Source organism: Scyliorhinus canicula, chromosome 13 (assembly GCF_902713615.1).
Source record: "Scyliorhinus canicula chromosome 13, sScyCan1.1, whole genome shotgun sequence".
Taxonomy (NCBI): Eukaryota; Metazoa; Chordata; class Chondrichthyes; order Carcharhiniformes; family Scyliorhinidae; genus Scyliorhinus; species Scyliorhinus canicula.
The window spans coordinates 53,963,331-53,985,371 of record NC_052158.1 but is presented as its reverse complement, the minus strand read 5'-3'; the positions used below and the strand labels follow the sequence as shown (position 1 = coordinate 53,985,371).

The 22,041-nt window shown below is 46.9% G+C and overlaps 1 protein-coding gene across 1 annotated transcript in view; it reads left to right on the top strand.

Moving 5' to 3' along the window:
- The window catches only part of ryk (receptor like tyrosine kinase), a 319,820-nt gene that overhangs the window by 290,448 nt on the left and 7,331 nt on the right, over positions 1-22,041 (top strand). Inside the window, exon 14 of the mRNA XM_038815667.1 lies at positions 14,045-14,204. Coding sequence (XP_038671595.1) covers positions 14,045-14,204 — 160 coding nt within the window. The remainder of the gene's footprint in view (positions 1-14,044; positions 14,205-22,041) is intronic.

Below are 22,041 nucleotides of genomic sequence, written 5' to 3'. Positions count from 1 at the left end.
GTCTGAACCCCCGGTGGAGGAGGGTGGAATGGGGCGCTTCCTGGACAAGTTGCGATTCCCGAGGGTGGAAGAGGAGCAGGTGGAGGGACTAGGGGCGCCGATCGAGTTGGAGGAGGTGGTCAAAGGGATAGGGAGCATGCAGTCGGGGAAGGCGCCGGGGCCGGACGGGTTTCCGGCTGAATTTTATAAAAAGTATTTGGACCTGTTGGGCCCTTTGTTGGTCTGGACCTTTAACGAGGCAAGGGAGGGGATGGGGCTCTGCCCCCAACTATGTCACGGGCGCTGATTTCCTTGATCCTGAAGCGGGACAAGGACCCTCTGTAGTGTGGATCATATAGGCCGATTTCGCTGCTGAACGCCGATGCTAAGCTGCTGGCAAAGATCCTGGCCACGAGAATAGAGGATTGTGTGCCGGGGGTCATACATGAGGACCAGACGGGGTTTGTGAAGGGAAGGCAGCTGGACACAAACTTGCGAAGACTCCTCAATGTCATTATGATGCCGGCGGTGGAAGGGGAGGCGGAGATAGTGGTGGCGTTGGACGCGGAGAAGGCCTTCGATAGGGTTGAGTGGGAGTACTTCTGGGAAGTGTTGGAGAGGTTTGGGTTTGGGGAGGGGTTTATCCGGTGGGTGAGGCTGCTCTACGAGGCCCCGATGGCAAGTGTAGCCACGAATAGGAGGAGGTCGGAGTACTGTCGGCTGCATCGGGGGGCGAGACAGGGGTGCCCCCTGTCCCCCTTGCTCTTCGCGTTGGCGATTGAGCCCCTGGCCATGGCACTGAGGGAGTCAGGGAACTGGAGGGGCCTGGTGCGGGGTGGGGAGGAGCATCGAGTGTCGCTGTAAGCGGACGACCTGTTGCTGTATGTGGCGGACCCGGTGGGGGGGATGCCGGAGGTGATGAGGATTCTTGGGGAATTCGGGGGTTTCTCGGAGTATAAGCTGAACCTGGGCAAGAGTGAGGTGTTTGTGGTGCATCCGGGGGATCAAGAGGAGGGGATTGGTAGGCTCCCATTGAAGCAGGCAGGGAAGAGTTTTAGGTACCTAGGGGTCCAGGTGGCGGGGAGCTGGGGGGCCCTGCACAAGCTCAACCTCACAAGATTGGTGGAGCAGATGGAGGAGGAGTTTAAGAGATGGGATATGTTACCGCTGTCACTGGCGGGGAGGGAGCAGTCCGTCAAGCTGACGGTGCTCCCGAGGTTTTTGTTCTTGTTCCAGTGCCTCCCCATCCTTATCCCGAAGGCCTTTTTCAGGAGGGTCAACAGCAGTATCACGGGATTTGTGTGGGCGCATGGGACTCCGAGGGTTCGAAGAGTGTTCCTGGAGCGAGGCAGGGATGGGGGGGGGGCATGCGTTGCCCAATCTCTGTGGGTACTACTGGGCGGCCAACGCAGCGATGGTGCGTAAGTGGGTAATGGACGAGGAGGGGGCAGCGTGGAAGAGGATGGAGGCGGCGTCTTGTGTGGGCACGAGCCTGGAAGCGCTAGTAACGGCGCCGTTGCCGCTCCCTCCAACGAGGTATACCACGAGCCCGGTGGTGGCGGCTACCCTCAAAATCTGGGGCAATGGAGACGGCACAGGGGAGAAATGGGGGGCTCGATGGAGGCCCCGATACGGGGGAACCATTGGTTTGTCCCAGGGAGGATTGATGGCGGATTTCTGGGCTGTCACAGGGCAGGGGTTAGGAGGTTGAGGGACCTGTTTTTGGAGGGGAGGTTTGCGAGCTTGGGGGAGTTGGAGGGGAAGTTTGGGCTCCCCCCGGGGAGCATGTTTAGGTACATCCAGGTGAGGGTGTTTGCCAGGCAGCAATGGGTTCCCCTTGCTGCCCACACAAGGGGTGCGGGATGGGGTGCTCTCGGGGGTGTGGGTCGGAGGAGGGAGGATCTCGGACATATACCGGGTAATGCAGGAGGTAGACGAGGCCTCGGTGGAGGAAGTGGGAAGAGGAGCTGGGATGGGGACGTGGGCGGATGCCCTGGAGAGAGTGAATTCCTCCTCTTCCTGTGCGAGGCTTAGCCTCGTACAGTTCAAGGTGCTGCATAGGGCCCACATGACTGGGACGAGGATGAGTAGATTTTTCGGGGGCGAGGACAGGTGTGCTAGGTGCTCGGGGAGCCCAGCGAACCACGCCCATATGTTTTGGGCGTGCCCAGCGTTAGGGGAGTTTTGGAAGGGGGTAGCAAAGACGGTGTCGAGGGTGGTGGGGTCCAGGGTCGAGCCAGGCTGGGGACTCGCAATTTTTGGGGTTGCAGTGGAGCCGGGAGTGCAGGAGGCGATAGAGGCCAGGGTCCTGGCCTTTGCGTCCCTAGTAGCCCGGCGGAGGATCTTGCTCCAATGGAAGGATGTGAGGGCCCCAAGCGTGGAGGCCTGAATCTCGGATATGGCGGGGTACATTAAATTGGAGAGGGTGAAATTTGCCCTGAGGGGATCAGTACAAGGGTTTTTCAGACAGTGGCATCCGTTTCAGGACTTCCTGGCGGAACGGTAGGGAAATAGGCCGACAGCAGCAGCAACCCAGGGGGGGGGGGGGGGGGGGGGGGGGAGAGGAGGATTGGGGGGGGGGGGGAGAGGAGGATTGGGGGGGGGGGGGGGAGAGGAGGATTGGGGGGGGGGGGAGAGGAGGATTGGGGGGGGAGAGGAGGATTGGGGGGGGGGAGAACTGTGCATATGGGTTTGTGGAGGGTGCTATCTCTCTCTTGTTTGTTTTTTTTTCTTTGTTCATTTTCTTTGTTCTTTCTTTTTGTTTGAAGTTGCTCTTGAAGCTGGGGGGGTATTGTTCATGGGGTGTTGTATGTTAATAGAGCTAAGATGTTTATATTTTGTATTTTGTAAAAATTTCAATAAAAATTATTTTTTTAAAAAAAAGGATTCAGGAAAGTCACGTTCCTGAGAGAAGAAAGAATAACAATGGGAAGTTTAGGGAATCTTGGATAAGGAGGGATATTGTAAACCTCATCAAAAAGAGAAAGGAGACTTTTGTACGGTCTAGAGGGTGGGGACAGTCAAAACCCTTGAGAATAAAGAAAGTAGGAAGGTACTTAAGTGGGAAATTAGGAGGGCTTGGAGGGGCATGAAAAGTCATTGGCAAGTAGGATCAAGCTGAATCCCAAAGCTTTTTATTCATATGTAAAAAGCAAGAGGGTGACCAGGGACAGGATTGGACCTCTTCCTTATGTGTTGAGCCAGAGGAATGGGCGAGGTACTAAATGAGTACTTTACGTCAGTGTTCACCAAAGAAAAGGACTTTGTGGAAGGGTGTGTGGACAGTATGGGTCATGTTGACATTGAAAAGGAGGAGTTATTGAGTCTTTTTAAATATATTACGGTAAATAGGTCTCCTGGATTGGATGGGATTTACCCCAGAATACTGAGGAAAGCAAGGGAGAAAATTGCCGGGGCCTTAACTGACATCATTTTATCATTGGCCACAGGTGAGGTCCCAGAGATTTGGAAAATAGCTAATGCGGTACCGCTGTTTAAGAAGATACCAGGTATAATCATGGAAACTATAGGCCGGTGAGCCTCATGTCGGTAGTAGGTAAATTATTGTAGAGAATTCTCAGGGACAGGGTTTGCACCCATTTGGAAACAAATGGACTCATTAGCGATAGACAGCATAGTTTTGTGAAAGGGAAGTCGTGCCTCACTAACTCGATCGAGTTTTTTGAGGAGGTGACAAGATGATTGATGAGGGGAGGGCGGTGGATGTTGTTTACTTGGACTTCAGTAAAGCCTTTGACAAGGTGCCTCATGGCAGACTGGTCCAAAAGGTGAAGTCACACAGGATCAGGTGAGATGCTAAGATGGATACAGAACTGGGTCAGTCACAGAAGGCAAAGGGTAGCAGTACAAGGATGTCTTTCTGAATGGAAGGGTGTCTTTCTGAAGGTGCTGGCGCCTCTGTTGTTTATAGTATACATAAATGATTTGGAGGAAAATGTAGCTGGTCTGATTAGTAAGTTTGCGAATGACACCATTGTTGGTGGAGTGCCAGATAGTGTTGAGGATTGTCAGAGGTTACAGCAGGACATAGGTTGGAGACTTGGGCAGAGAAATGGGAAATGGAGTTTAATCCAGACAAATGTGGTAATGCATTTTGGTAGGTCTAACATGGAGAGGAAATATACTATAAATGGCAAATCTCTTCGGAATATAGAAAGTCAGAGAGATCTGGGTGTGCAGGTCCACAAATCTTTGAAGGTGGCAACACAAGTGGACAAGGTAGTCAAGAAAGCATACGGGATGCTTCCGGTGTGGGCCATGGAGTAATTGGTCACAGACAAGGCAGCTCCTGCCCAGGGTCACAGAAAATAGCTCTTTTTAAACAATACGGGGTGGAATTTTGATGAAAAGACGTATGTGAATGTTGGAGGAGTACTTTCCCCCAGGAATGGTATGTCTTTTGGTTACCAGACCCGGCAGAAAACAGGGAGAGATTTGGCTAGTGCGGCAGCAAAGAAAAGCCTCTTCAAGCATGCAGGCGGGGGAAGGGCAAGCTCAAATTCTTCAAACTGATTTGATGTCCTTTATTAAAGCTGAATTCCAGGAACTGCAAAAAGATCCCGCAAAGACCATTGAAGAAGCAGTGACACCCCTGAAGAGTTCTTTGGAACGGGTAGAGACGTGTTTGTCGGTGCAGGGGTCACAGATTCAGGAGATTGAAGAAATGATCTCGGACCACAGCGATCGTATGGTGACATCTGGAGGCGGAGGCGGGGCTCCTAGGAGACCACTGTAAAACATTGAAAGCAAATGTAGAGGAGCAGGAGAATGTCTTGAGAAGGGAGAACCTGCGAATAGTGGGCCTGTCTGAAGGAGTGGAAGGTGTGAGTGCCACGAGGTGCGTCTCGAAGATGCTGGCAGGGCTGGTGGCAGGAGGGGTGCTAGATAAGGTACCTGAAGTGGACCGAGCGCATTGGTCCCTGACTGGAAGGGGAACAGAGTTCAAATTTATCCGGCCATTGGAGCCGAGATGGCAAGCGACGGGCAAGCTTCAACAAGGCCAAGGCGGTGCTGTACAGGCGGCAGATTAGGGTTGGGATGCTCAATCCGTCGAAATTATGGGTGGTATTTGGAGGCCGGGAGTATTATTTTGAGACCCCAGAAGCGGCCGAAGACTTCATTTAAGGAGAATAAACTTGGGGAGAACAATGCTTGGGAACTGGGATGATGGACACTTTGTAATGGTTGGGAGCTTGTTTGAAGTGGAGGTAGGGATTGAGGAATGTTCATCTATTTTGGCAGGGGTGGGGGTTGCTCGTTACTGTTGGGCTTTTGAGGGGTGGAAGGTTTATGTGTGAATGGATGTTCTTGTTCCCCACCCTTCTGTTTTCTGGGACCGTTTATGTTTAACATTTGTTTGTTTGCTTTTGGAGAAGACTGCCTGGAGTTCACGAGAAGTCTTTGTTTTGGTGGAGGAGGGTGGGGTCAACAGGGAGTCTTTCTCCTTGACCTGAGGAGCAGGGGTGGGCGCCTTTGGGGAGGGGCTGCTGCGCTAGCAGGTTATGCTGGTGACTGGAAGTGAGGTGGTGGGGGAGAAGGTCGACGGGTGGCCGGGGGAGGGGGTTTGGAGAGGGGGGCTGGTTGTTGCAACATGGCAGGGTTGAGAGATGACATGGTCATGGGTGGAGAAAGGGGCCATCTGGGATGGGCTAGGTACAGGGTGGAATTAATAGGGCGAGAGATAAGTAGGGATGATGACGGACGGTAGAGGGGATTTGAGGCATTAGCCTCTGGTAAGTCTGGTAATGTGAAACGTCCGGGGACTGAATGGGCGCGGGTGTTCGTGCTCCTCAGGAGCTTGAAAGAGGGGATGCTCTTTCTGCAGGAGATGCACCTCCATGTGAAGGACCAGGTTAGGTTAAGGAAGGGGTGGGTCAGGCAGGTTTTTCACACGGAGTTTGATTCAAAATCGAGGGATGTGGCGAATTTAATTGGATTAAAAAATGGAATTTGAGAGTGCAAAGGAGGTGGGTGATATGCAATTCAGTGGGCTATTGGAAGGGGCAAGGTGGTGTCAGTAAATGTGTACGCCCCAAATTGGGATGATGTGGGTTTTATGAGGGGGTTGCTGGCAGCGATCCTGGATTTGGCCACACACCAGTTGAGCCCTCAGCCCCAGGGGCTCCTCCAATGCCTGCCTCTTTGCTTCCTCCACCTGAGGAAATTCCAGCTTGTCCAGAAATGGCCTCTTGTCCCCCTCCTCTGGATAGTGTTGCTCTGTTTACTTGCTATATATATGGCAGTTAATAAGGTCGCCTTTCTTAATCCAAATTGAGTATACTTTCAGAGTCTCCAGGTATCTCTTGATACCGCCATAAGGTTCAACCCGAATACCAATCAAAGAGCCAATACGCCAGTTAGTTAGTTCAAAGTCAATACTACTTTATTTACACACAGTAAGTTCTACTCATGCACAATAATACGACAAACTAAATTATCTCTATTGCTAGCACCTATACTTAACTTCGGGTGCCCACTTAGGTCAGAGGAACAATGGCTGTTGTTCGGATCTGAGGCTGTTTGGTTCAAAGAGGTAACAGGAGTACAGCTAAGGACGTCCGTCTGGTAGTGAGCGTTGCATTTGAACTTACTTGCTTCTGGTGGTGCTGGTGGAAGGGTCTCTCTTCAGCTTGAGAGCTAAATCCAAGAGGCTGAACCTTTCGTGGGGGTTCCTTCTTATACTTGGAGAGGCTTTGCGTGCTTTTAGGCGGGCCTTAAACTTGGTCCCAATTAATTGGGCAGCTTCTTGATCATTGTCATCGATCTAAACCAATAAAGGGGTGGGTGCCTTGATGGCTGGGCGTGTCATAGGTGGCCGTTGGCCTTGCTTTGTTTGTGTCTTTTGGTTGGGGTAGTGGCACCGGACTGTCTGGGACAGTATCAGCTACCTGAGCACTTGTCCTTTGTTTCCCGGAGATGGGCCATCAATATGTAAATCGACTCAGTTTCGATTCTGTCTGCAAACTGCCTTCCAAATATACATTCAGGCTCTGTGCCTGCTTGTTGCTTAGTATTGTCTATATTTCCCTATAGGCTCTGCGAGTGTCCATTTTGTATACTGAAAATGGCCATCCCAGATGGCTACAATAGTATCAGGGGTATGAAGTCGGGGAAGGCCCCTGAGCCGGATGGATACCCGATGGAATTCTATGAGGAATTTGCAACGGACCTGGCACCACATCTGCTGGGGGCATTTCATGAAATGCTGGAGAAGATGGAGTTTCCGGAGAAGATGACGCAGACAGTAATCATACTAATTCCGAAAAAGGGGAAGGACCCGATGGAATGAGGGTCGTATAGGCCCATATGACGATTGAACATGGACTTGAAAGTATTGACCAAGTTGTTGGTGGGGAGGATGGAGGACTGTGTCCTCGGAGTGATGACAGAAGATCAAACAGGCTTCGTAAAGGGTAGGCAGAGTATAAGTATAAGAGTAGTATAAGACAGCTGTTGAATGTGGTGATGAATTCGCCGGGGTCTCTGTACCGGAGGTGGTGGTGTCCATGGACGCAGAGAAGGCATTTGATCGGGTGGAGTGGAGGTACTTGTTTGAGGATTTGGGAAGGTTTGGGTTTGGGCCCAGATTTGTGGCATGGGTATGGTTACTGTATGTGGCACAAAGAGCGAGGGTGAGGATGAATGAGATGAGCTCACAAAGCTTTGACTTACACAGGGGTATGAGGCAGGCGTGCCCGCTGTCATCGCTGCTGTTTGCGCTGGCCATAGAGCCATTAACGATGGCTCTCGGGTTCGACAGAGTGGCAGGGGTTATGAGGGGACAGAGGGAGCATCGGGTGTCCCTCTATACCGATGACTTGCTGTGTGTTTTGGATCCGTTGTAGAGTATGGGAAGGATTATGGGCCTGCTGGGGAGGTTTGGAGGGTTCTCGGGATTCATGTAGGGAAAAGCGAGGTATTCCCAGTGAATGAGCTGGCACAGCGGGCTAATTTAGGGGGGGTGCCATTTACAGTAGCGAGGGATAGGTTTAGGTATTTGGGAATTCATGTAGCGAAGGAATGGACGGGGCTCCATAAGTGGAACTTAACGAAGCTGGTGGAGGAGGCTCAGCAGGATCTTAAGACGTGGGATACACTGCACTTAACGCTGGCAGTTGGACGCTGGTCCAAGTGATTAAAATGAATATTCTGCTGAGATTCTTGTTTATCTTTCAAGCTCTCCAAATCTTTATACCAAAGGCCTTTTTCGGAAAGTGGACACGATCATTTCTGACTTTATATGGGAAGGGAAGGAGCCGAAGGTGGGGAGGACTCTGTTACTGGGCAGAGGCAGCAGGGGGGGTTGGCGTTGCTGAACTTGCTTCATTATTATTCGGCGGCGAATGTGGACGAGGTGCGGCGGTGGTGGGAAGGAGAAGGGGTGGAGTGGGTTAGGATGGAGGAGGAATCTTGTAAGGGGCCTAGTTTGAGAGCTATGGTGACGGCAGCGTTGCCAATGGCTCCGAGTAGGTATTCAAGGAGCCCGGCGGTGCAGTCCACAGTGAAGATATGGAGTCATCAACTGAGCATTTTAGGGTGGAAGGGGTGTCGGTGCTAACGCCACGTACGAGAATCATGAGTTTGAGCCAGGGGCATGGGGGCGATGGATACAGGAAGTGGAGGGAAGTGGGGCTGGTCAAGGTGAGGGATCTGTATTTGGAGGAAGGGTTCGCCAGTCTAGAGGAGCTAAGAGAGAGGGTTGAGCTGCCGAGGTCAGACCTGTGATCTCATACCTGTGAGATCAGGTATCTGCAGGTTAGGGACTTTGCACGAAAGGTCTGGAAGGTTGCCGTGATACATCATGCTGTAGTGACTGCTGCTCCCGGATGTGGAAAAGGAGGGAAGAATTGGGGATATTTACGTGGCTGGGGGGGCAGGGAGGCGAGTGGGTGGTGAAGATCAAGGAGAAATGTGAAGCAGAGTTGGCATGGGAGATCAATTCGGAAGCATGGAGGAAATTTATGGTGGCGATATTTGGAGTTTCAGAGAAGCCAGAGCTCATGGAGAGAAGGAAGGTCGATGTCGCGGCCTTCGCCTCTTGATTGCATGGTGGCGAATTTTGGTGGAGTGGCGGTCGGCATCGCCACCGGGGGTAGCGGTTTGGTTGGGTGACCTGTATGACTTCCTGCGATTCGAGAAGATAAAGTATGAGTTAAGGGGCTCTTAAGAGGGGTATGAGGAAAGTTTGGGGATGTTTGTGACCGTGTTTGAGGGGCTGTTCGTCAGGGGGAGGTGGGTAGTGAAAAAGGGGAAAAATCTGTAGAGACTGTACAGTTGATTGTTGGGAAGCATGTTTCTTGGGGTGTTTGTTCGCTGTAACCTGTTTTGATACATGTTTGTAAAAAAAATACATTTAACAAAAAGAAAAGCATACGGGATGCTTGCCTTCATATGACGGAGTATCGAGTATAAAAGCTAGCAAGTCATGCTGTAGTTGTATGGAATCTTGTTAAGGCCGCACTTTGAATATTGCGCGCAATTTTGGTCTCCAGGCTACCAGAAGGATGTTCAGTTATTACAGTTGCTTTACAGCTTCAGGGTTCCAGGTTCGATTCCCGCTTAGGTCACTGTCTGTGCGGAGTCTGCATGTTCTCCCCGAATCTGCATGGGTTTCCTCCGGGTGCTCCGGTTTCTTCCCACTGTCCAAAGATGTGCAGGTTAGGTGGATTGGCAATGCTAAATTGCCAGTAGTGTCCAAAAAGGTTAGTTGGGGTGACTGAGTTATGAGTATGGGCTTAAATGGGGTGCTATTACCAAGGGCCGGTGCAGACTCGATGGGCCGAATGGCACTGTAAATTCTATGATGTGGAGACTTTGGAGAGGGTGCAGAATGTTGCCTGTTCTGGAGGGTGTTAGCTATGTGGAGAGGCTCAACAGACTTGGACTGTTTTCATTAGAAAAACAGAGGTTGAGGGTTGACCTGATAGAGGTCTACAAAATTATGAGGGACATGGATAGAATGGATGGACTGGCGCTCTTTCCCCCAGTGGAGGCTTCAGTCACAAGGGGGCACAGGGTTAAGGACCGTGGGGCAAAGTTTAGAGGAGACGTGCGAGGCAGGTTTTTTTCGCAGAGTGTAGTGAGTGCCTGGAACACGTTGCCAGGGGAGATTGTGGAAGCAGATACATTCATGGCGTTCAAAAGGCATTTTGACAAAAAGATGGGATAGAACAGAACAGTACAGCACAGAACAGGCCCTTCGGCCCTCGATGTTGTGCCGAGCAATGATCACCCTACTCAAACCCACGTATCCACCCCATACCCGTAACCCAACAAATGGCAAATGTTGGTATGGCCAGGACACACCTGGAGGGCCGTAGAGCCATTACAGTATGTAATGGAACCTACGAGGGAACAAGCGGTCCTAGATCTTGTCCTGTGTAATGAGACAGGATTGATTCATGATCTCATAGTTAGGGATCCTCTCGGAAGGAGCGATCACAATATGGTGGAATTTAAAATACAGATGGAGGGTGAGAAAGTAAAATCAAATACTAGTGTTTTGTGTTTAAACAAAGGAGATTACAAGGGGATAAGAGAAGAACTAGCTAAGGTAGACTGGGAGCTAAGACTTTATGGTGGAACAGTGGAGAACCTTCCAAGCGATTTTTCACAGTGCTCAGCAAAGGTTTATACCAACAAAAAGGAAGGACGGAAGAAAGAGGGAAAATCGACCGTGGATATCTAAGGAAATAAGGGAGAGTATCAAATTGAAGGAAAAAGCATATAAAGTGGCAAAGATTGCTGGGAGATTAGAGGACTGGGAAATCTTTAGGGGGCAACAGAAAGCTACTAAAAAAGCTACAAAGAAGAGTAAGATAGAGTATGAGAGTAAACTTGCTCAGAATATAAAAACAGACAGTAAAAGTTTTTACAAATATATATTCCCGGCTGGGTCACTGTCTGTGTGGAGTCTGCACGTCCTCCCCCTGTGTGCGTGGGTTTCCTCCGGGTTCTCCGGTTTCCTCCCAAAGTCCAAAGATGTGCGGGTTAGGTGGATTGGCCATGTTAAATTGCCCGTAGAGCCCTAATAAAAGTAAGGTTAAGGGGGGGATGTTGGCTTATGGGTATAGGGTGGATACGTGGATTTGAATAGGGTGATCATGGCTCGGCACAACATTGAGGGCCGAAGGGCCTGTTCTGTGCTGTACTGTTCTATGTTCTATAAGACAAAAAAGAGTGGCTAAGGTAAATATTGGTCCTTTAGAGGATGAGAAGGGAGTTTTAATAATGGGAAATGAGGAAATGGCTGAGGAACTGAACAGGTTTTTTGGGTCGGTCTTCACAGTGGAAGACACAAATAACATGCCAGCGACTGATAGAAATGAGGCTATGACAGGTGAGGACCTTGAGAGGATTGTTACCACTAAGGAGGGAGTGATGGGCAAGCTAATGGGGCTAAAGGTAGACAAGTCTCCTGGCCCTGATGGAATGCATCCCAGAGTGCTAAAAGAGATGGCTAGGGAAATTGCAGATGCACTAGTGATAATTTACCGAAATTCACTAGACTCTGGGGTGGTCCCGGTGGATTGGAAATTAGCAAACGTGACGCCACTGTTTAAAAAAGGAGGTAGGCAGAAAGCAGGAAATTATAGGCCAGTGAGCTTAACTTCGGTAGTAGGGAAGATGCTGGAATCTATCATCAAGGAAGAAATTGCGAGGCATCCGGATAGAAAGTGTCCCATTGGGCAGACGCAGCATGGGTTCGTAAAGGGCAGGTCATGCCTAACTAATTTAGTGGAATGTTTTGAGGACATTACCAGTGCAGTAGATAACGGGGAGCCGATGGATGTGGTATCTCTGGATTTCCAGAAAGCCTTTGACAAGGTGCCACACAAAAGGTTGCTGCATAAGATAAAGATGCATGGCATTAAGGGTAAAGTAGTAGCATGGATAGAGGATTGGTTAATTAATAGAAAGCAAAGAGTGGGGATAAATGGGTGTTTCTCTGGTTGGCAATCAGTAGCTAGTGGTGTCCCTCAGGGATGTGTGTTGGGCCCACAATTGTTCACAATTTACATAGATGATTTGGAGTTGGGGACCAAGGGCAATGTTGTCAAGTTTGCAGATGACACTAAGATGAGTGGTAAAGCATAAAGTGCAGAGGATACTGGAAGTCTGCAGAGGGATTTGGATAGGTTAAGTGAATGGGCTAGGGTCTGGCAGATGGAATACAATGTTGACAAATGTGAGGTTATCCATTTTGGTAGGAATAACAGCAAACGGGATTATTATTTAAACGATAAAATATTAAAGCATGCCGCTGTTCAGAGAGACTTGGGTGTGCTAGTGCATGAGTCACAGAAGGTTGGTTTACTAGTGCAACAGGTGATTAAGAAGGCAAATGGAATTTTGTCCTTCATTGCTAGAGGGATGGAGTTTAAGACTAGGGAGGCTATGTTGCAATTGTATAAGGTGTTAGTGCGGCCACACCTGGAGTATTGTGTTCAGTTTTGGTCTCCTTACTTGAGAAAGGACGTACTGGCGCTGGAGGGTGTGCAGAGGAGATTCACTAGGTTAATCCCAGAGCTGAAGGGGTTGGATTATGAGGAGAGGTTGAGTAGACTGGGACTGTACTCGTTGGAATTTAGAAGGATGAGGGGGGATCTTATAGAAACATTTAAAATTATGAAGGGAATAGATAGGATAGATGCGGGCAGGTTGTTTCCACTGGCGGGTGACAGCAGAACTAGGGGACATAGCCTCAAAATAAGGGGAAGTAGATTTAGGACTGAGTTTAGGAGGAACTTCTTCAACCAAAGGGTTGTGAATCTATGGAATTCCTTGACCAGTGAAGCAGTTGAGGCTCCTTCATTACATGTTTTTAAGGTAAAGATAGATAGTTTTTTGAAGAATAAAGGGATTAAGGGTTATGGTGTTCGGGCCGGAAAGTGGAGCTGAGTCCACAAAAGATCAGCCATGATCTAATTGAATGGCGGAGCAGGCTCGAGGGGCCAGATGGCCTACTCCTGCTCCTAGTTCTTATGTTCCTGTGCTGTATTATTCTTTGTTGCATGTCTTAGCTGGTATACAGAGACCTTTATTATCTCTAAACCTGACTATTCAATGCACTCCTGGCTACTCTGCCACATTCTACCCTCTGTAAACTTGACCTCATCCAAAATCCTGCTGTTCCTGTCTTCACTCATGCCAAGTTCGTTCCCTGTCAGCCCCAGTGCTCGCTGACCTACATGATCTTCCTGTCGAGCAGTGTCTTGATTTTAAAATTCTCATCCTTGTTCTCAAATCCCTCCACCTTGCCCCCTTCTTATTTCAGTTAGCCGCCTCAGCTCCACAAGCCAACAAAATTTCTGGCCCCTTCAGCAGTCCTAATTTTAATCCCTCCACAATTGCTGGCCGTGTCTTCAGTTGCCCATGCCCGAATCTCTGGAATTTACATCCTTTATTACATTTTCCTCCTTTAATACATTCTTTAAAACCTACCAGTTTGACCTAGCTTTTAGTTTCCTGACCAAATATCCCCTGATATGGCACTGTGTAATATTTTATAATGCCTCCGTGAAGTGTCTTAGGATGTTTTATTACATGAAAGGCACTATTGTGTGTAATGAAATATGTTTCTTTCTTCCCACCCTTATGATGAAGGGAGCCCATACAAATCCATGTTTCAGTTGAAATTCTTTCTGTAGTTTTGGGGAAAATCTCTCAAAATGAAATATGAAGCGGATCTTTTGAAAAGTAGCTGGCATAAATCATTGGTCTGTGGTAAGCACATTGTTCTGCCAATTCTACAGAAATGGAAATTTGTGTTTTGTACAGTTGTTAAATAATATCTGCATAACGGATGAAGGTCTGTTTTAATTACAATCATTTGTGTGCCAGCAGGAGAATGTTCACGGGACTAGACACGTGCACATAAACTCCTGGCTGCTTTGATTTTCATTACATGAAAGGCCTGTCCTGTGTGTTTGTTTTGAGAATCTGATAATATATACCAGATTTTACTTATTCTGACTTAAAAATTCACAACTTTGAACATTTAAATGATAACTTTAATAATTCAGTTCCCTTTCATTTACCCTAGAATTGACGATAGCCTTCAGGTAAAGATTACAGACAATGCTCTTTCCAGGGATCTCTTCCCGATGGACTACCACTGCTTGGGGGACAATGAGAACAGACCTGTTCGGTGGATGGCACTTGAAAGCCTTGTCAACAATGAGTTTTCTAGTGCGAGTGATGTGGTAAGTAAATTCTTCAGCATACAATACTAAAGCAGTCTTCAAACATAAACAAACTTCTATCTCTGAATAATTGAGAAAATAACTTCATAGTGAACACAATTTTCAGATAGCTCATTCTCATCCTTCCATCATAAGGTCAGAAGTGGGGATGCTCGCTGATAACAGCACAACATTCAGTTTCACTCACAACTCCAAGGACAAGCAGTCCTTGTCCAATTGCAGCAATACCTGCACAATGTGTCAAATGGCATTCGTGCTACACAAGTGTCAAGCTTTGAACATTTCCAGTAAGAGAGAAACCATCATCCCTTGACATGCAATGGCATTATCATCACTGAATCCCTCACTATCAATATCCTGGGGATTACCATTGAGCAGAAACTGAACTGGACTAGCCACATAAATACTGTGGCTTGAAGAACAGGTCAGAGGCTCAGAATCCTGTGGCGAGTAATTCAGTTCCTGACCCCGCAGCAGCAGCAGTGTGTACAACCTACAAGATACACTGTGGGAACTCCCCAAGGCTCCTTCCACAACACCTTGGAAACCCACAGCCTCTACCATCTAGAAGGAAAGGGCAGGAAATGCACAGGAACATCCGCCACCTGGAAAAACTCCTCTTGCCATCCAACTTTGAAATGTATCGCAGTTCCTTCACTATCAAGCTCCTGGAACTTCCTCCCTAACAGCACTCTGGGTGTATCTAAACCACATGGACTGCAGCAATTAAAGAAGACAGCTCACCACCACCTTCTCGAGGGCAATTAGAGATGAGGAACAAATGCTGGCCTAACCAGCGAAGCTAACATCCAGTGAGTGAAAAAAACATTCTCTGGTTTGGTAGGTACATTTCACTGCGCATTATGACATTGACCCATACAAAGCATATTTTTCACACTGTAGTTTGTATTTTTGACGATCAGATGTAACGGCATTACAATTAAATAAGGGTAACTACAAAGCTGGCCAGAGTTGATTGGAAATGGAGCCTCGCAGGGAAGACAGTGGAACAGCAGTGGCAGGAGTGTATGGGGGTTATTCAGGCGGCACAACAGAAATTCATCCCAAGGAGGAAGAAACATGCTAAGGGGAGAACAAGGCAACCATGGCTGACAACGGAAGTCATGGAGGTTAACCCTCAGCAGCCAGGTCACGTAGCTATTTTTGTTTGGTAATTCCAGCATACCATTTCATTTTTTTCTTGTAATTCTAAATCCTTTTGTTTTTTATCATTGTTGTCTTTGGCCAAGTATTTATTTAATTTGAAGTCGGAGGAATATTAAGCAATGTATTATCAAGATATGATAATTATCATGTTAAGCACAAGATTGAAATCATGGTACGGCTGGCACGCAAATCAGGGACAGGTCGTGCGATCGGTACAGAAATCAGTCTGAGTCTTCAATTTAATAGTGGCTGTTAATGTTCTATTGTTTTTAATTCACTTAATTTTAAACTGAATAATATTGTTCTGTTGAAAAATGTTGGGTGATTTTTTTTCCTTTCCCTGGAGGTAATTTGTTGGCCCAGTAGCTTTAAAATGTTAAAGGAGGTAGCTGCATTAATGATCATCTCTCAAAACTCTGCAGACTTTGGAATGGTTTTATATCCCCACTATTTCAGAAAGATGGGAGAAAGAAAACAGGGATCTGCAGACCCTTTAGTCTGACATCAGGAACAAAGAAGTGGGGAAAATGCTAGAATCTATAATAAATAATCTGATAAGAGACTTGGAAAACAGAAAACAATGAGAGAATGGGCAGACTCAGCATAAAAGGGAAATCCTGTTTATCACACCTGTTGGAGTTTGTTGAGGATGTAACGAGCAGGAACCGGGTGATTTGGTATATTTGGATTTTCAGAAAACCTTTGAGAAGATCCCATGCAAGTTGTCGGTCAACTAAAGTAGAGCACTGGAATTGGAGGGAATATACTGGCATGGATTGGGAACTGGTTAATGGCCAGATACAGAGTAGGTATAAATGGCTTATTTCCAGGATGGCAGGCTGTGGTTAGTGGGGAATCACAGAACGATTTGGTCCATCAAGTCGACACTGGCTCTCTGACAGACCATTCTACCTATTCACCCGTCCCCTGCCTTATCCCCATAACCTTGCACATTCTTTTTTCAGATAGCAATCCAATTCCCTTTTGAATACCTCGATCAAACCTGCCTCAGCCACCCTCTCAGGCAGTTTGTTCCAGACTCCAAACACACTCTGGATGAAAAATGCTTTCCTGCCACCACTTTACAACGTTTTGCTAATTATTTTGAAGTACGTAGACCAGTACATAGAACTTACAATGCAGAAGGAGGCCATTTGGCCCATCGAGTCTGCACAACCCACTTAAGTCCTCACTTCCGCCCTATCCGCGTAACCCAATAACCCCTCACCTTTTTGGTCACTAAGGCAATTTATCATGACCAAACCAATCCACCTAACCTGTACGTCTTTGTCTGTGGGAGGAAACCGGAGCCCCCAGAGGAAACCCACGCACACACAGGGTGAGAGTGCAGACTCCGCAGAGACAGTGATCCAGCGGGGAATCGAACCTGGGGCCCTGGCGCTGTGAAGGCACAGTGCTATCCACGTGTGCTACCGTGCTGCCCTAATTGTGCTGTGCCCTCTAATTCTTGATGCTCTCGAGCGGAAACAGTTTCTTGCTATTTACTCAGTCCCATAGCCCTCAGGATCTTGCATCACTTTATACAGTCTGCTCTCATCCTCCTTTTCTCCAAGGTGAACAAAGAAAAACACAGCACAGGAACAGGCCCTTTGGCCCTCCAAGCTTGCGCAGACCATGCTGCCCGTCTAAACTAAAATCTTCTGCACTTCTGGGCTCCGTATCCCTCTATTCCCATTCTATTCATGTACTTGTCAAGATGCCCCTTAAACATCACTATTGCAAACAGCCACAGTCTTTCCAATCTATCTTCACAACTGCAGTTCTTTATCCCTGGAATCATTTTTGTGAATCTCCTCTGTACTCTTTCCAAAGCCTTCACATCTTTCCTCAAGTATGGCACCCAGAATGGGACGCAGTGTCCAGATGAAGCCTCACTAGTGTCTTATACAAGTTCATTGTGACCTCCTTGCTCATGGTACTCGATGCCCCTATTAATAAAGCTTAAGATACTGTATCCTTTGTTAACTACTCGCTTAACATATCCTGCCACGTTCAGTGACTTTGTACATATACACTGAGATCCCTCTGTACCTGCACCTCCTTTAGAGTCTCTCCATTTATTTTATGCTGTCTCTCCATGTTCTTCCTGACAAAATGAATCACCTCACACTTCTCTGCATTGAACCCAATCCATCAATATATCAATGTCCTTTTGAAATTCAAGACCATCCTCATTAACAGTTGAGAAAGTTTCCAACCTTTGTATCATCTGCAAATTTTGAAATCTTGCCCTGAACAACACAGTCTAGGTCATTAATATATATCGGGAAGAGCAAGGGATCAATAAGGACAAGTGCTTGGGCCCCAGCTATTCACAGAGTCTTAGAATCCCTGCAGTGGAGAAAGAAACCATTTGGCCCATCGGGTCTGCACCGATCTATGTCCCACCCTATCCCTGCAACCCCAGAACCTAACCTTCACATCCCTGGACATTAAGGGGCAATTAGTATGGCCAATCCACTTGCCCCGAATGTCTTTGGACTGTGGGAGGAAACCAGAGGAAACCCACACAGACACTGGGGGAATGTACAAACTCCAAACAGGCAGGGACCCGAGGCTGGTATTCAACCCGGGTCCCTGGCGCTGAGGCAACAGTGCTAACCACTGTGCTATGGTGCCACCAATCTATGGATGTGCAGATTGATGGTAATATTTCCAAGTTTGCAGAACACACAAAACTAGGTCGAAGCATGAGTTGTGAAGAAGATGCAAAGATCCTTCTTAGGGGATTTGGAGAGGTTAGTGCATGGGCAAACCTTTGGTAGATGGAATGCAATGTGGAGAAATGTGAAGTTATCCACATTGTTAGGAAAAACAGAAAGACAGAATATTTCTTAAATGGTGAGAGTTGGAAAGTTTTAAACTTCAGAGGGACTTGGATGTCCTTGTTCATGAGTCATTAAAGTTAACATGCAAGTACAGCAAGCAATTAAGAAGGCAAATGGTAAGATGGTCTTTCGTGCAAGCCGTTCTAACAATAGGGGCAATTACATAGAGTCTGGATGAGACTGTGCCTGGAGTATTGTGTACAGTTTTGGTCATCATACTTAAGGAAAGAATGACTTGCCATGAAGGGAATGCAGTGAAGGTTCACAAAATTAATTCCTGGAATGAAGGGATTGTTCAATGAGGAACTGTTCAGTAGACAGCCTTTATAATAATCTTTATTATTGTCACACGTAAGCTTACATTAACACTGCAATGAAGTTACTCTGAAAAGCTCCTAGTTGCCACACTCCAGTGCCTGTTCGTCTGCACTGAGGGAGAATTCAGAATGTTCAGTTCACCTAATAAGCACGTCTTTCGGGACTTGTGGGAGGAAACCGGAGCACCCGGAGGAAACCCACGCAGACACTGGGAGAACGTGCAGACTCCGCACAGACTGTGACCCAAGCCGGGAATTGAATCTGGGACCCTGGTACTGTTGAGCAACAGTGCTAACCACCTTCCTTTATTTTCTGAGGTTTAGAAGACTGAGAGGTGATCTCAGTGATCTAATTTAAACAAACAAAATTCTTACAGGGCTCGACAGGGTAGGTGTAGGAAAGATAATTCCCTTGGCTGGGGGTGGGTCTCAAACCAGGGGACACCGTCTTAGAATAACCATTTAAAACTAGATGAGGAGGAATTTCTACCAGCAGGACAGAGATACCATTGACCAGTAACTGAACTGGACCAGCCAACCATGTAAATATGACTACAAGAGCAGGTCAGAGGCTGGAAATGCAGAAAGTTTTCCACTTCCTCAGTCTCCAAAGCCTGTTCACCACCTACAAGGCACAAATCAGGGGTTTGCTGGAGTGTGATGGAGAGCTTCTTTGATAGTGCCTTACAAACCTGCGACTCTACCACCTTGAAAGACAAGGGTAGCAGACGCATGGGAACATCAATTCACCTGCAAGCTCCCCTCTAAGCGGCACACCATTGAGATTTGGAAATATATCACTGTTCCTTCACTGTCACTGCTCATGGAACTCCCTTCCTACAGAACTGTGTGTTGTCTTACCTCATGGACTGCATTGGTCCAAGAAGACAGCTCACCACCGCCATCCCAAGGGTAGTTACGGATGGGCAATAAATGCTGACTTCGACAGTGAAGCTCACATCTTATGAATGAATAAAAACAAAATCTCTGGAATTCAACGTTTTTGCCTATGTTTGGATCAAGGACAAGTTGCAAACAATCTTGGCAGTTATCTCTCAGAACTATGAGCCGGTTATCTGCTGGAAAATCTGTATTTTTATTATGTAAGTTCCTGATTGTGTGCTGTTCAATGTTCAACTGAGACAAGCTGAACTAATTAATCTCTGAATCTGTAATACACTTCCAACACACTAGTGCAGTAAGTATTATGCAGAAACATGTCACTGGAAAATCCCCAAAACTAATTTGAAATGAAAATGAAAATCGCTTATTGTCACAAGTACGCTTCAAATGAAGTTACTGTGAAAAGCCCCTAGTCGCCACATTCCGGCGCCTGTTCGGGGAGGCTGGTACGGAAATTGAACCGTGCTGCTGGCTGGCCTTGGTCTGTTTTCAAAGCCAGCGATTTAGCCCTGTGCTAAACCAGCCCCTAATTTCAAATGAAGCTGTTAGAAATTCCAGAAATGCATCTTGTGGTTTATCTAATTTTGTGTTGACTGATATAACAGATATAATGCTGAAATATGATCCACACTTGCCAGATAATATCTGATCAGGCATTCAATACTGGCAGTGTATTGGTCCCCTTATAGAATCAGAGGTTTACAGCATGGAAACAGGCCCTTCAGACCAACTTGCCAATGCCGCCTAGTTTTTAACCACAAAATGAGTCCCAATTGCCCGCATTTGGCCCATTTACCTCTATACCCATCGTATCCATATAACTGTTCAAATGCTTTTTAAAAGACAAAATTGTACCCGCCTCTGCGATTGCCTCTGGCAGCTCATTCCAGACACTCACCACCCTCTGTGTGAAAAAAGTGCCCTCACTTATGGACTCTGTCTGTATGTTAAAAGCCCAATCATTTTGGACTGACGAGAAATTTGTTCACTCCAGAGGATGTGTATTTGGATATTCTGTATCGAAATTGATTGTGGATGTTCCATGATGAATATATTCCCGTACCAGCCTCCCCGGACAGGTGCTGGAATGTGGTGACTAGGGGCTTTTCACAGTAACTTCATTGAAGCCTACTCGTGACAATAAGCGATTTTCATTTCATTTTCATATTTAAGACTGAGATGGACAGACTTTTGGTGTTTCGGGGAATTGTGGGATATGGGGACCGGTGTGAAATGCAGTTGAAGCCACACATCAGCTACAATGGTATTTCATCGTGGAGCAGACTCGAGGGGTCTATTTTTATGTGTTTATGCTCTTGATTTGAATCATTCAAATATAAGCAGCGAGAATTGATTTAGCAGAAAGTCATAGTTCAGCTGATCATTAATATACATTCTACAGATATATGAGCCACTGGAAGTGCAATGCAAATGATGTGTATTAGATGCAAAATTCTAATTATAACACATATATTTACTATAAAACATGTGCAAAGTATTAGTTACCTAACACACAGAATACAAATACCTTTTCAGATGAGGAAACTAGTTGCCAAACATTATGTAGTGACGAAGAAATTGTGAACACTAATTATAAACCAAGCACAGGTGATAAACAAATTAAATTTGGAAACTTTATATTATGCCTGAGAAAGCAAATTCAATGAGGTGCGTTTGTCCATTTCTGACTGGTGCGAACAATGTGAATATTACATTTTCTACTGCGTTGCATTTGATAATCAGCCTGTTCTAATTAATGATTAGTACAGTCAAGTGAAATGAGGCTGATTGCTTCAAAATAAATTTTTAAGACATGATCCTGATTACTGTGAGGAACTGCACTGTTTCCTGCAGCCAAATTAACTTTGTCAAGCTTATAAAACAAAGAAAAACTGCAAGACATGTCGTTCACATGCAATACAGCCTACTTCTAAATGAAACGCATCGATTTTTACTTGATAAAGGATTGCAAAGATTTTTCCAACATTTTTGAAATAATTTTAAACTTGAGCAGAGCCTGCTCGGAGTCCAGTAAAACATTTATAATAATCTTTATTGTCACAAGTAGGCTTAAATTAACACTGCAATGAAGTTACTGTGAAAAGCCCCTAATCGCCACATTCAGGCCCCTGTTCAGGTACACAGAGGGAGAATCCAGAATGTCCAAATTACCTAACAGCACGCCTTTTGGGACTTGTGGGAGGAAACCGGAACACCCGGAGGAAACCCACGCAGTCAATGAGAACGTGCAGACTCCGCACAAAAGCAAGGAAGTCATGTTGGAGTTATATGGAACATTGGTGAGGCCACAGCTGGAGTACTGTGTGCAGTTCTGGTCACCACATTATAGGAAGGATGTGATGCACTGGAGCTGGTGCAGAGGTGAGTCACCAGGATGTTGCCTGGGATGGAACATTTTAGTTATGAAGAGAGGTTGGATAGACTTGGGTTGTTTTCGCTGGAGCAGAGAAGACTGAGGGGTGACCTGATTGAGGGACGACCTGATTATGAGGGCATGGGCAGGGTGGATAGGGAACAGCTGTTCCCCTTAGTTGAAGGATCGGTTACGAGGAGACACAAGTTCAAGGTGAAGGGTGGGAG